Here is a 14702-nt window from a genome sequence, read left to right on the forward strand (position 1 = left end):
GGTCACTTCAGGGTCCTCTTACCTGGCTCGGACCGCGTGGACTGGCCGGATGGCGCCGCCGCCACTCCCTGCTCCGCTGGTGTTGAGTGCCGTCGCGATGGAGGACGTTCGCTGGGGGACCTAGAAGGGTCGGAGGAGGAGGGGGAGAGAAAGCATGAGTGGGGTGGAGGGTGGCCCAGGGAAGCCACCTGTCTCCTCAACCGGGACAGAGAGATGGGGAGGGGCAACTTTAAGACCCTTTGGGGCTCAGGGCTTCTCTCTCTCTCTGATTCAACTTCCCATCAGGAAAAAGAGGCAAGAAGAGTGCTTTGCTGAGTGCTTTGCTCTGGGCGCTTTAGCTGAGATTCCTGTGGGTTGGACTAGATGACCCCTGGCAGTCCCTTCCAACTCTATTATTGCTGTGATTCAAAGGGCAGAAGCCAAGGGTCAGGGCTGACCCTTGCAGCAGCGTGTGGCATGAGGCGGCTGCAGTTTGCCACTCTTACCCGTCTCTCCCCGTAACCTGAGATCCCAGATGGGCTGGGACAGACAGGAGGAACGAGAGGCTGCCTCACTCTGCTAAGCAGAGCCACTCTGGCTCGCAGCCGTCCATAGGCGTCTCCTCCTCATCTCTTTGTCTAGACCTCTTTTTAAGCTTGGTGGCCGTCTCTGCCTCTTGTGGCAGGGAGTTCCACAGCTGGCCTACGCGCTTGGCTTAACTGATCTCCTTCCTTGCCTCTCAAGGCAGAAAGAGGCCTCAACTTGCATGCCCCCTGTGACTTTCGATCAAAAAACCCCCCGAGAGATGGGGTGGGTGTGTCGGGGGGGGTACAGGAGGGACCTTGGGGTGCATGCGCTGCTCAAATGATGCACACCACCCTCAGGGCCAGTCTCCTGCCCATGCGGTCATTTCACAAAAAGACCAAGCTCACTTTGGGAGGGAGGTAGATCTGCGAAGTGAACCCCACAGCTCTTGGGAAAGCATTGATCACCCTTGGGCAGATCTTCCCGGTGGAATTCCTCTGCCTGGAATTTGGGGTTGGGCTAGACGCCCCTCCGACTGTCCCTTCCGACTCTATAGCTCTCCCATGGGGATGGGGCAGTGCTGTTGCTGCAGTGCCTCCTGCCCTCTTCTCCCCCAGAGGACCCAGGGGCCCTGAGCTTTGCCACGACAACACTCCCCCCCCCAGCACACCCCAAGCCCCCTGCCCCTCCGCCGTTACCTTGGGAGGGGCCTCGGGATCCATTCTGACCCAGGGTCCTCGCTGTTCAGCGGCAGTGGTGGGCCGGCTCGGCGGTGGGGCGGGCCCCTCCGAGGTGGGGTCGGAGTTCTGCCGGATCATGCCCGCCCTTGGTGGGGATGGGGCGGAGGAGGAGGAGGCGGAGGAGGCGGCGGAGGAGGAGGAGGAGTCATGGACGGGGAAAGCGGCCATGTTCTTGCTGGGCTGGTCCTGCAGCGACTGGGAGCGAGGGACGGGGGCTGCGTATGGCTTGAGGGGGACGCGGTGGGCGAGGTGGCTCTGCGGAAGGAGGCAGGGAGGGAGGGGGGGCAGAGGCTGAGAACGGGGAGGGGGGGCCTAGCTGCTCCCCCACCAGGCCTGCCTCCTCTTCTGAAGCTGGCCATAGCACCGCCCGGATCAACTGCCTGCAGGCCCCTCTGCCCTCCCCAAGAGCCCAGGAGGTCTCGTTCTCCCCCTCTCATTCATTCCTTGCCCTCAAAGCCCACCTCAGGACGGCAGAGTGCCTGTGGTTCTCCTCCCCTTCCTCATTTCATCCCCACAACAACAACCCTGAGAGGTAGGTCAGGCTGGGAGCCCAAGAGCACACTCCCACCCCGAGGCGGGATCTGAACCCTGGTCTCCAAGGTCCAAGTTGGACCCTCTAAACACCAGACCGCAGGGCACCTCCCTCTTTTGAACAGGGTGTGTGTGTGTGTGTGTGTGTTGCTTGCTGGATTCCCATCCCCGTAGTAGACCAGTATGAAGTAAGCAGCGCATAAGCGCCACGCAAAACACTACCAAACCATTCTACGTTCTAAACCTTATATTAATAATCCAAAATTGGAGAGAATAAGGTACAAGATCTACTACAAAAGCCACCATCAGAAAACTCATTCAAATTGTGTCCCAAAGGAAGATCCAGTCTTTAAAGTTCCTTTAGCCAGGCTCCTGTAGATATCAACGAAGATAAGTTTGATCAAACGAAGTGTCAGCGAGTTAGACAGGGTGCCGGCGTTTGTCAACTTTAAAGACTGAATCTTCCTTTTGGACACAATTTGAATGAGTTTTCTGTTTGTGGCTTCTGTAGTAGATCTTGTACCTTGCTCTCTTAATTTTTGGATTATTAATATAAGATTTAGAACATAGAATGGTTCGGTAGTGTTACTTCATCCTGGTCTGCTACAAGAATTGGCAGCATAGGTTCATTTCTTCCGTACTTGGATTCCCATCCCTGGCAGGCCTGGGGATCCCCACGTGCCCCCCCTCTCCTCCCGTGTATCCTCAGGGCCGGGCCAAGAGGTGACCCACTGCTAATCCTCCCCCTGCCCCCGGGATAAAGAGGTCAAAGCACAGCCAATGAGGGGGGAGCAGGAGGAGGAGCAGCAGCAGCAGCAGCAGCAGCAGCAGCAGCAGCGGATGGCAATGAGCGGTGGGGTGACTGGCTGGTGTTTGTGCAAGTCCTCCTGTGCTCACTTGGGGGGCGGGAGAGACCCTCACCTTGTGCTGCCCCTCCTGGGGCTCGACGGGGCGCTGCATAGGCGGGGTCTGCGAGGCCGGGGAGGAGTTGAGCGACACCGACTCGGAGCGGGACTGGGGGGCAGACTCTGGCCCAGGGCCCCCCAGTTTGGTCTTGGCCACCGGCGAGGCGGAGTTCTGCTTGTTCATGCGGGTCCGTTCTTCCACCTGGAATCACAGAACGGCAGGGTTGGGAGGCTCTCTCCCCCCAGGGTCATCTAGCCCAACCCCGTGCAATGCAGGAATCTTGCTCCTTGCCGTTTGAGTCGGTTGGTTCAGGCCCTGCCCTCTGGAGCAGCAAAAAACAAGCTTTCTCCACCTTCCAGGTGGGAGCCCTTTAGCTATTTGAAGATGGCCGCATCGTGGCAACATCTCAGTCTTCTCTTGAACAGACTAAACATGCCCGACGCCCTCAACCGTTCCTCACAAGGCTTGGCTTCCTGACCCTTCATCATCTTGGTTGCCCACCTCTCATTTTTGTGGGATAACCAGCCTCACATAACCAACATGCTTAAGTCTAATGAATGTGTGAAGGGGTTAATGCCATAGAGCAAGCTGCCCTGCCAGGCTTGGCTAGACCACTCCTCCTTACCTTGAGGAGGGTAATCAATCCTATGGTGCCCCTTCCGTCTACCTGAGGAGCTCACTGTGTAAAGAGGTCTGAGCTGGTTGCTCCAAGCTCAGACCTCATGGCTCTCGCAAGCCACTACTGTGTTCCTATGCCGATAGTTTAGGAACTTTCACCTCTGTAACTATGCCAAGTTTTACTGCCTGTGTTTTCTGGCTGACGTACGGAAAAGCACATGAACCTGACCTTTGGAGCGTTTGCAAGTAAACCATTTCTAACCTACTAAACATGTGGTCTTTTTCTATGCTAGGGGAAGAGAGGAACTTCCTTACAAACTCACAAAGCCATATTTTAAAGGTTTAAAGGCTTTCCTTTGCTGCATGTGTTGTGATTTTAAATCTCTGTTGGGATTCGCGCACCAGACAGCGCTTGAGTCCATCTTGGATCCTGGCATCCAGGAATTCTCCTTTTACACGTCTATTTTCCCTTGCCAACCATCATGTCTGGAACTGTGGTGCCCAGAACTGGACAAGGGGCTTACCTCCCGGGCCCAGGTGGGCTTGTCGGCGGGGTTGGCGCTGCGGTTGTAGTGGTAGAGGGGCTTCTTCTCCTGCTGCTGCTGCTGCTGTTGCTTGTGGAGCTGCTGCTGCTGCTGGAGGGACTTCAAGTAGGCGTGTTCCTGCTGCAGCTGGCGCTGGAGCCGCTCCGACTGGCGCTGCTCCTCCAGCTGCTTGCGCTTGTACTCCTGGAAGGGAGGAGGGGAGCCGGTGAGGGCATGGGGGGGGGGGAGTCTGGCTCCCAGAGAAGGCCAAGAGGGCTGGATCAGGCCAAAAGGGGTCCCCATCTTTACCCAGCATTGTGTTCTCACAGGGGCCAAACAGACGCCTACTGTGGGGATCCCGCAAGCAGGATTCGAACACAAGATCACTCTCCTTTTGTGGATTCCAGAAGCCTCGCCGCCTCCAGCTGAGCAGAGCCCTCATCCCCATAAGCCGCCTGCAAGCCAAATGGGCCGGCGCCTGCCCCCATCGGTGCCCTGTGCCCAGCTGAAGAAGGGCCTTGGGGGTTCCCCCTCGGAGTAGGGTTTTTTGGAGGGGGCCCAGCAGGAACAGTAAGAAGCCCCCCCTCGTTTTCTTTACCAACAGCAGTGCTTGTTCCTGGAGGAGCTGCTGCTGCAGAATCTCCAGCTGCCTCTGTTCCTCCTCTAACTTGTGCCTGATATACTCCTGGACAGAGGGGAAAAGGCAGCGGACAGAGAAGGAGAAGGGAGGGAGAGAAAGAGAGACAGACAGAGAGAGAGAGAGAGAAAGAGAGGGCAACAGGTGAAGGAAGGAGGAGGGAAAGCGCACCCAGGCAGAACCGCCACCCAAAGAGCAGAGGAGGAGGCCTCCCACCACCTCGCAGAACCTGCCACCCCATGGAAGCTCAACAGACCCAAACACCTGGGAGCAGGGGCAGAATCCGGGCTTCCCTACAATTCTAGGATTCTAGGAGTCAGTGCCTCTCTTGGCCCCAAACACCCTCCCCTGCTTATCCTGCACCTTTTGCGGTTTGCCAGGGGAGGCGAAGGGTCAGGGAAAGTGCTCAATGTCCCGCTGAGAAAACGGAAAATCTGCTTTATAGGGCACAGCTGCATCTCACGCAGCGGTTTGGTCCCAAGGGTTCTGTATATACACAACCTTATTGTATGGCCAAATTCTTGGAGGTGCCCCCATAGCTGGTGAGTGACTTGGGGAGGGAGACAGAGAGAGAGAATCCCCCGTACTTTCAGAGCCCATGTGGGGAGCAGTCCTTGCCCAGAGAGCAAAAAGAGCTTCGAAGCTCTCTGCCTCACTCGGGATCCCACTCATTGTGCGATTTCGACCAAGTGTGGTTGAAATCGAGCAACTTAAATGTGCGGCAGATGCCATTGTGCTGTATATAGTGCCTCGGTCCTGTATACCTGAAGGAGCGTCCCCACCCCCATCTGCCCGGACACTGAAGTCCAGTGCCGAGGGCCTTCTGGCGGTTCCCTCACTGCGAGAAGTGAGGTTACAGGGAACCAGACAGAGGGCCTTCTCGGTAGTGGCGCCCGCCCTGTGGAACGCCCTCCCACCAGATGTCAAAGAGAAAAACAACTACTAGACTTTTAGAAGACATCTGAAGGCAGTCCTGTTTAGGGAAGCTTTTAAAGTTTAATAGGTTATTGTATTTTAATATTCTGTTGGAAGCCGCCCAGAGTGGCTGGAGAAACCCAGCCAGATGGGTGGGGTATAAATAATAAATTATTATTATTATTATTATTATGAGTCAGATCCACTGGGGTTCAGGTTGCTCAGTGCGACCCACACTGACCGGCAGCAGGGGCTCTCCCCACATTTTCAGGCAGGGCAGCCTCTCCCAGCCCTACCTGGGGACGGAACCCCCAAACTGGTGCTCGACCCGGTGAGCTGTGATGGCGTTTTGCCCGGTTCTGCCCGCCTGGCCCAAGCCTGGGCTGCTGCTGCTTCCATCCCCCCTGCCTCCCCAAGGCCCCCTGGCCTGCCCCACCTGCTCTCGCTCAGCCTGCCGGCGCTCCTCCTCCCGGCGCATGACCTGCATGTCCTCCAGGCGCCGCTGCTGCTCCTTCTCCTGCATCTTGCGCTGCTCCCGCTCTCGGCGCTGTTGCTGCGAGGGAAGAGGGGTGGGGAGACGTCAGAGGAGGGTCTTCCGAGTCCCAGAACGAGAAAGCAGGCAGGGCCAGGGGCCAGGAGGAATCGACTCGAGAGCCACCGCCTCAGTGGCCCCGGGGAAAACCATGCCCTGCCCCTCCACCTAAGTTCCAACTTTGCGTGGCGGAGGCTTCCCGGGACGGTGGAACAGCACATGTTGCCAAGAACAACTGGGATTTCTTCTGTTATATTTCCCCTTTTCTGCGAAGGCTCTGTACTACAACCTGCTGTTGTCATTGCTGATATTACTATTTTTTCTCTCCTTCTTTATATCTGTTTGTAACTGAAGCAATTTTTCTTTTTTCCCAGTCTCAGGTCCTCTGTGTGCTGAGCTGCCAAATGAGCTCAGTCCAAGCAGAGAAGCCCTTGCAAATCCTCAGCTCCTCTGCAAGTTGAGCTGCGTCAAACACTCTCTGACAACCTCCCCCCCGCTTTGCTACCAAGCCGGAGCACCCCTCTGCCGCTGCTAAGGTTGGATACTTCTGGATAGCGTTTCCTAAACATTTGACAGCAACGAGAAACGGAGCCTTTAGTGTCGTTGGCCTGGCCCTGTGGAACTCCCTGCCACTAGAGATCCAATGTCTAAACGCCTGCTGAAAACTTCTCTATTCTGCCGGGACGAGGTAGGCAGTTAAGAAGACGTCCTTCCACAATGGTTAACCGAAGTCTGTTTTGAACTTTTAAAAATACGGTTTCGTGCATTTTTGTGGCAAACTGCTTCGATGTCTTTAACGAAGCAGCGGTCTGCAAGTTTACTTTAGCGCAGCACCCATCTGCCCATTTCACCTGCCCGGCTCACCTCCTCCACGCGCCGCCTCTCCTCCTTCTGCTCCTCGATGCGCCGCTGGCGCTGGTGCAGCAGGTGCTTGATGTGGGCCTCCGAGTCACGGTGCTGGGCTGCCAGCTGCTGCTGCTGCTGCTTCAGGGCCTCCGAGTTGCTCTTGTTCTCCTGCTGCAGGCGGAGGAACTCCCGGCGCAGCGTCGACTCCCCAGGGACATTCATGATGGAGCTGGCGGGAGGGGAGGCGGGGCGGCCCGCTGGATCAGGCCGGCCAGGTGCCCGTCGGGAGAAACCAGCGAGCGGGACCCGAGTGCGAAAGCGGCTCTCCCCTACTGCGGTTTCCGGTGAGGGAGAGATTCAGGAGCACCGCTGCCTCCGAAAGGGGAGGACGGAGCAGAGCCCTTGTGGCAAAGAGCTCTGCTCCATGTAGGAGGCCTGTCTTATGCAGAGTCAGACCCTTGGTCTATCTAGCTCTGCACTGCCTACACGGGCTGGCAGCTACGGCGCCCCAGGATTTCAGGCAGGAGGCTCTGCCAGCCCTACCTGGAGATACTGCCAGCGGGGACTGAACCAGGGACTTTCCGCTGGCAAGGCAGATGCTCTGCTACTGACGCCCTTTGTCACGCCAGAGCTCAGGCGTGGAGTGAGGGGCTTGCCAGGCCCGCCCCCTGCCTCATACCACCTGCCAAACCCACCAGGAAACGGGTCCCAGACATCCGAAGGCAGCCCTCTTTAGGGAAGCTTCCAATGTTTAACAAATTATTGTATTTTAATATTCTGTTGGAAGCCGCCCAGAGCGGCTGGGGAAACCCAGCCAGATGGGCAGGGTATACATAAATAATAATAATAATAATTATCCCACACAGGGGAGCTAGTTGGGGGGCTCCTGTTCTGCCATGGGCCAGGCAGGGGGAGGCAAGCGCCAGCACACTCTCATCTCTGCCCTGCTTACCTGGGCTCCCCTTCCTCGCCGCGCCCGTCTTCCTCCTCCTCGCTGCCACTGTACTCGTACTCCGTCTCGTCTGCCGGAAGAGGCAACACAGGCAAAAATCAGCGGAGTACGCGGGGCGGTTAAGCCCCTCGACGTCTCCCCTACCTCTGCCCCACAGAATGGTAGGGTTGGAAGGGACCCCCAGGGGTCTTCTAGCCTAACCCCGTGCTGCAGTGCAGGAGTCTTGGCCACTGTCTCCCTCCTGGCCTCCCCCTCTGCCCTCCACCCCACACACCTTTCTCCCCCCTCTTCTTTCGGGTGCGGTCGATGTGGTCCTTCAGCTGGATGCGGACCTGCCGCTCCGTGGGCTGGTCCCGGACGAAGGGGAACTTGAGGAGCTGCTCCGTCGGGGGGCGGCTGGTGTAGGCCTTGATCAGGCAGTTGTCAATGAAGTCGATGAACTTCTTGGACCTGCGAAGGGGGGCCAAGGCAGTGGGTCTCAGTCTCCCCACACGAACTCAGGCGAGCCAAGGGTCAGGCAAGATGCCTCCGAGCTCACTGTGCCTCCCCCCCCCTCTGTCCCAGCCTGCCGGGAGGAAAGCAAAATCGGCTCCCATTTGCTCCTTGGGGAGGACCAGCCCCAAAGCCCAGAAGTGCCCGGGATACAATCCCTGCCCTCTGGGGGCCAAGACCCGAGTACCCTCCCCCCTTGACGATTCTGCTGCACTCGGTTGAGATGCCAAGCCAGCAGAGACCACAAGAAGCACAGCCCACGAGCCGTTAACGCCAGGCGGGCCACCGCCCAGTTCTGCGCGCTTCTTCCTGGGCGGGGGCAGCAGCAAACCTACCACTTCTTGGATTTCAACTTGGGCGGCGGGTTGCGAGGGATGAGGAAGAGGGCCCTCATGGGGTGCATGTCGCACAGGGCTGCCAAGAGGAGGGAGAGAGAGGGAGAGGGAGAGGTGAGAAGCAGAATCACCCCTCCTCGCCCACCACGGCTCATGCCGTTTTATTCCATTGCATTTATTTGTTTTCTAATTCTTATTATGCCCTTTCAACATATAACAACATCATACAGGTGAGCAATGAAGCGTCCCACCCTAACCAAAAAGCTGGTGTTTAGGGCAAGGCATGAAAAATAACAACCAAGTAACTTTTTATCCCAGGCTACTATTTGTAAAAGAGACAACAAAACAGTTTATTTTAACCGGAATGTTTTCTAGCGTGAGCTGAGTCCTCTCTTTTCATTTTTTTTCAGCCAGGTTCATAATAAAGCCGGGCCATTCGATTACATAGAAGTCTTTGCGCTTTTGGCTGACTAACATCCTATAGCCTTCTAATTGTTTTTGCATGAGGGTTTTTTGTTTTGTTCTTATTATGTATTTTGTGTTTTCATCTTGTATTTTTATGCCCTGGGATCTGCGGATCAAGGGCGGTATACAAATTCAATACATAAAATAACAGTAATAATAATACAGTAGTACCTCGGGTTAAGTACTTAATTTGTTCCGGAGGTCCATACTTAACCTGAAACTGTTCTTAACCTGAAGCACCACTTTAGCTAATGGGGCCTCCTGCTGCTGCCGTGCCGCCGGAGCACGATTTCTGTTCTCATCCTGAAGCAAAGTTCTTAACCTGAAGCACTATTTCTGGGTTAGTGGAGTCTGTAGCCTGAAGCGTATGTAATCCAAGGTACCACTGTACTATTAATTTATCAGCCGACTTTTCCACAAGTGCCGTTTGTGTTGTACCAATTCGTGAGATAAGCCTCCAAGTCTCCTTGCTATGAACCCGCCTGCCAGCAGGAGAAGACTGTTAACTGGAGGATGAAGCTGCAAGTTAGCATCATCCCCCATTTGGAGATGTTTCACCCTCACAGAACTTTCCCACATCTCTAGCATGTATGTGGATTAGAGCCTGTTAAGGCAAAGGAGGACCCCTCAGTCCCCAAAGACCCCACGGAATCTAGGCCTTCCTTTTCTGGAGAAGCCCAGGGAGTTGGATGCCCAGCCCCACGCGGCGACAGCCTTCCTCAAGGAGCCAGGATCCCTGGGCCTGAGGGAGCCACAGGATGCTACTTGCTGCCCTGCCCCGGCCCCGGGTTCAAGACCAGACAATCCCTGCCTCAAGCCACAACCATGCCTCTCCCTCTCTCCACCCCGCTTTGCCGCACAGACACTCACGAGTCCTATGGGGATATACGCTCGGTATTTATTACCCCTGCTATGCAGAAATCTCCAAATGAATCTGAACTTCAATGTCTAAAATCCCTGGTAGAGGACAAGGATCCTGAGATCACGTTAAGGGTAGCCAAATTCTGTGCGACTGCCATAAAACTTAGGGAACAAGCTGTGCTATCATAAGGATTAAGGTTTTAAATGGTAATTTTAGGTTGTATGTTAGTAACTAAGTTTTAATTTATATATTTTTTAACTGTTGCTGTATCTGTATCGTCCCCGTTATACCTAATTGCAAATTCAAATGTATCCCTATCGCATTTTATGACTTCCTTGATATTGTATGTGGGCTGGAACTGGTCTGTGACCAAAGTAATAAATTCAAGACACTCACGTGGCGCTCCCTCGGCCATCTCGATGGCGGTGATCCCCAGGGACCAGATGTCACTCTGCGGGGAGGAAGCGGAGAAAGGTTGTCGCAAAGGCAGACGCCTCGTCCTTCCCTGTCGTTCTGCCCTGGTCCTCTTCCTTGCTCCTTCTCACCCCTTCCTTGCCTGGGGAGGAGCAGCAGCAAGCCTTTCCTCTGCTCCTTGCCTCCCCAAATCCTCCTGCTCCTGCCTCACCATACGGCAGTCTCTAGGAATCGCAGGAGGGGAGAGAGGCTGCTCCTGTGTTTGGGGTGCTGCCTGTGGGGTTTTGCCCCCTGGGGGGGCATCTGATGGGCCACTAGGAGGGGGGGCTGTGCTGGACTGGATGGGAACCCTGGGGCCCTCCTGGTCCAGCTGCTGCAGGATTCTGCTTGTGCTGAATCAGGCCAGCAGCACATCTAGTCCAGCATCCTGTTCTCACAGGGGTTGACCGGATGCCTCAATGGGAAACGCGAAAGCAGGGAAATGATTGAAGAACAGATGTAAATGCGAGTAAGACAACTAAGAGACGTGTGGTGATTGCGATGGAAGCCTTTTATAATATTTTAACTAAGATTTATATATTGCAGTATTTGAAGCAAGCATTTAGTAACATTCCAGGTTATGAAAAGTACTGTATTTTTTGCTCCATAAGAAGCAGCTAGTTTTTAGAGGGGGAATGCAAGAAAAAAATTATTCTTTAAAGGGAGCACTGAGCAGAGCCTGGGAAGCATCCCGGGCTCTGCTCAGCACTCCCTTTCATGAGCTGCATGGAGCGTGTGTGTGGCGCTTGCAGTCATTGACGGGCTGCCCTTCTCCCTCCTTGGGGAAAAGCCCCCAAGAGCTGCACACACGCTCCTCGCGGCTCGTGAATGGGAGCGCAGCTCTTGCGGGCTTCTCCGGGAGGTGGGGGAAGGGACAGAGCGTGGCTAAGCCAGAAGCTAGAACAGCAAGCGGGAGTGCAGCGATCCCACTCGCTGTTCTGGCTTCTGGGATAGCTGTGCAGCCTCTTCAGGGCAGCAGGATGAAGGCTCCCCGCTGCCCTGAAGAGGTTGCGCCTGGCTAAGCCAGAAGCTAGAACAGCGAGAGGGAGCGCTGCGCATTGATCCCTCTCGCTGTTCTGGCTTCTGGGATAGCTGCGCAGCCTGCATTCGCTCCATAAGATGCACACACATTTCCCCTTACTTTTTAGGAGGGAAAAGTGCGTCTTATAGAGTGAAAAATACAGTATTTTTTTTCTTTCCTTTTGTCTTTTTTCTTTACATCTTTTATTTTTCCTTTTCTTTCTTTTTATTTTTATTAGTTTCCATTTTGGAAAATATGTATACTGTATAAGCATGCTTACAGTGTTATGATTGTTCTTTGTTTAATTTCTAATTTGGGGGGGGGGGATTTAATAAATAAATAATTTAAAACGAAAGCAGGATGCAAGTACAGGAGCAACGCTCTCCCCTCCTGGGGTTTCTAGCCACTGGGATTCAGAAACATGGCTGCCTCTGACTCTGGAGGCAGAACAGAGTCACCAACAGGCCTCTCCTCCTCCATGCATTTGTCTAAGCTTCTTTCAAAGCCACCCGGGATGGCGGGTGTCACGGTTCCTTGCCGGAGGGAATCCCATAGTTTAAAGACACACTGCATGGAAAAGTCATTCATCTATCCTGAATCTTCCAACCTTCAGCATCATTGGAGGCCCATAAGTTCCGGCGGTACGCAAGAGGGAGGAAAACTTCCCCCCATCCACTTTTTCTATCGTTTTGCAAACTCCTGCCATGTGGCCTCTCGCCCGCTTTCCCCCTGAAAAGTCCCAAACGTTGCCATCTTTCCTCCCAGGGCAGCAGCCTCTGCAGCTGGGTCGCCACAGTCAGGACAGACTGGGCTAGGCTGGGTGGACTGCCTGGAGCCGGAGACAGGGCTCCGCTTACCCTCTTGCACCCGACTGCGTCCCTTGAACATCTTCCCTGCTCCTGCCGGTGGGGGGGGGGGAGGAAAGAAGGCACTCCAAGCTTTGGGGAGGCGGCACCTACCCTGTAGTCGTATGTGGCGTCCGGGTTCTCGTCGCAGGCGATCACCTCTGGCGCCATCCAGTAAGGGGTGCCGATGAACGTGTTCCGACGCCCCACCGTACGGTCCAGCTGGGCGCTGACCCCAAAGTCAACTGCAGGAGGGGGAAGAGAGCAGGAGAGTTGGCTGGTTGCAACGGCTGCCTGGCTCCTGGGGAGGGGGCACGTCACAGACACGGGCCGGATCCACAGGGGGGAGGGCATGCAAAAGCTGTACATTTCCCAGCACAATTCAAAGTGTCAGTGCTGACCTTGAAAGCCCTAAACAGCCGCAAAGGCCCAGGATACCTGAAGGAGTGTCTCCACCCCCATCGTTCTGCCCGGACACTGAGGTCCAGCTCTGAGGGCCTTCTGGTGGTTCCCTCGCTGCAAGAAGCCAAGTTACAGGGAACCAGGCAGAGGGCCTTCTCGGTGGTGGTGCCTGCCCTGTGGAATGCCCTCCCACCAGATGTCAAGGAAATAAACAACTGACTTTTAGAAGACATCTGAAGGCAGCCCTGTCTAGGGAAGCTTTTAATGTTTTGTCATGTTTTTAATATTCTGGTGGGAGCCCCCAGAGTGGCTGGGGAAACCCAGCCAGATGGGCAGGGTATAAATAATAATAATTATTACTACTACTACTACTACCATTATTATTATTCCCACAGAGGCATGAAAGGCACTCGGACCAGATGGAGATTCATTATTTGTACATTTTAATACCACCTTTATCTTCCAAGGAGCTCAAGGTGGTGTAAGTGGTTCCCCTTCTCCCCTTTTCGTCCTCGCAACAACCCTGTGAGGTAGGCGAGGCTGAGAGGCAGCAACTGACTCCAAGGTCACCCAGTGAGCTTCATGGCTGAGTGCGGATCCGAACCCGGTCTCCCGGGACGTAGCCCAACACGCTCTTGCCATTAGAACAAAGAGTTCCTTTGCCACGGCTGCTCTGGGCGAGTGACAGCTGGCACTGCTCTGAGGCACAGCTCAGGCTGCCTTGAGAAAAAGGTGGGGTATAAAGGCAGGGAAACAAATAAATGCAGACAGGGACTGAAGGAATGAATGTGGGTGGTGGTGGGGTGTTGTGTATCTTCCCTTCACCTACCTAACTTCACCTCCGCGTTCTCAGTGAGGAGGACGTTCTGGCCCTTGATGTCTCGGTGGATGACCTTGTGTGCATGGAGGTGGGCCAGCCCCTGCAGGGAGAGAGAAGACAGGCGTGAGGGGGGGGGTCCCCGGTGCCCCAGCCAGGACACAGCTTCTGCAGCACACACACACACACGCACACACACACACACACACGGCTGCCCAAAGGCTGCCCCCCCTCCAGCAGATCCTCTTTTCTGCCCACCCACCCTGAGGATCTCCCGGCAGATGTAGGCGATGCAGTCCTCCTTCAGGGCGTTGCCTTTGGTGTTCTTCACCAGGTCTGTCACGGAGCCTGCGCCACAAAACTCCATCACCAGCTGCAGGGAGACAAAAGACCAGATCAGTTGTGGGGGGGGGGGGGGACAGGGAAAGAGAAGCTCTGAAGCCTTCCAGGCAGGGGCAGGCAAAGGGGGAACACCCTATGCCATCCCACCTCTCTCTCTTTTTTTTAAATGATATTTATTAAAAGTTTAAGAATTACAGAAAAAAGAGAAAAAGAAAACAACAAAAAATTTGACAAAACATACATTACAATACATAAAAGGAAAAGCATAAAAACAATACAATACAGCAAAAAACACACCAAAAAACCCACAATAAGATTAAAACACACATCCAATGTTCCATATCTTTATCTTTCATTTACTTGTTTCATCGACCTCCTCACACCTCCCTTTCTGTATTCTAATTTAATTAATTGTTTCAGCAAATTCTTTCCATCTTTCTCAATTTTTGTTATATAATTTATCTTAACGATCTAACCTTTTAATTAACTCAACAAATCCTTTCCATCTTTCACTATATTCTGTCATTCAATTTACCTTAATTTATTTAACCTTATCTTACCATAAAAAAACCTTAAAACTTAAAACTTGATACTTATTTGTACATAACTCCTTATATCATTTCTACTAAAGCCAAATAGTTTCATTCCAACATTTTTCCTAATACTCATTAATTTTACACTAATTCTCAAAATAATTTTTTTAAAAAAACTTTCTTCCAATCTTCATCCAACGTCTCTTTTTCCTGGTCTCGGGTATTGTCAGTCCTTCTTGTCCATTCCATCTAGTCCATCAACCTGGTGATCTTATGTCTGAGGCTCTTAAGTCTTTTCCATGTCCCTTCTGCAGATCTTCTTCTTGTTTATACCTGCACTTTACTTTGTCTTTTATTGTTCTTTTTCTTAATTTCTTTCCTTTCTCATTGGGGGGTAGGTCTCGGGAGGACTCCAATCCAAAAGTATCTC

General features: G+C 53.8%; 1 protein-coding gene across 8 annotated transcripts in view; it reads right to left on the reverse strand.

Annotated features, from left to right (window-relative positions):
- The window catches only part of MINK1 (misshapen like kinase 1), a 65299-nt gene that overhangs the window by 21842 nt on the left and 28755 nt on the right, over nucleotides 1-14702 (reverse strand). For 3 of the 8 annotated variants that reach the window (XM_080979608.1, XM_080979606.1, XM_080979605.1), the window contains exons 5-18: nucleotides 13660-13770; nucleotides 13410-13500; nucleotides 12293-12423; nucleotides 10256-10310; nucleotides 8533-8611; nucleotides 7980-8155; nucleotides 7706-7775; nucleotides 6772-6982; nucleotides 5812-5928; nucleotides 4422-4508; nucleotides 3824-4027; nucleotides 2697-2882; nucleotides 1203-1499; nucleotides 23-120 (exon numbers count right to left, since the gene is read on the reverse strand). In XM_080979608.1, coding sequence (XP_080835734.1) covers nucleotides 23-120; nucleotides 1203-1499; nucleotides 2697-2882; nucleotides 3824-4027; nucleotides 4422-4508; nucleotides 5812-5928; nucleotides 6772-6982; nucleotides 7706-7775; nucleotides 7980-8155; nucleotides 8533-8611; nucleotides 10256-10310; nucleotides 12293-12423; nucleotides 13410-13500; nucleotides 13660-13770 — 1913 coding nt within the window. The remainder of the gene's footprint in view (nucleotides 1-22; nucleotides 121-1202; nucleotides 1500-2696; nucleotides 2883-3823; nucleotides 4028-4421; nucleotides 4509-5811; nucleotides 5929-6771; nucleotides 6983-7705; nucleotides 7776-7979; nucleotides 8156-8532; nucleotides 8612-10255; nucleotides 10311-12292; nucleotides 12424-13409; nucleotides 13501-13659; nucleotides 13771-14702) is intronic. The other 5 variants (XM_080979610.1, XM_080979609.1, XM_080979607.1 and 2 more) reach the window with 2 other exon arrangements.

This window comes from Podarcis pityusensis (genome assembly GCF_964106645.2).
Source record: "Podarcis pityusensis genome assembly, chromosome: 13".
Taxonomy (NCBI): Eukaryota; Metazoa; Chordata; class Lepidosauria; order Squamata; family Lacertidae; genus Podarcis; species Podarcis pityusensis.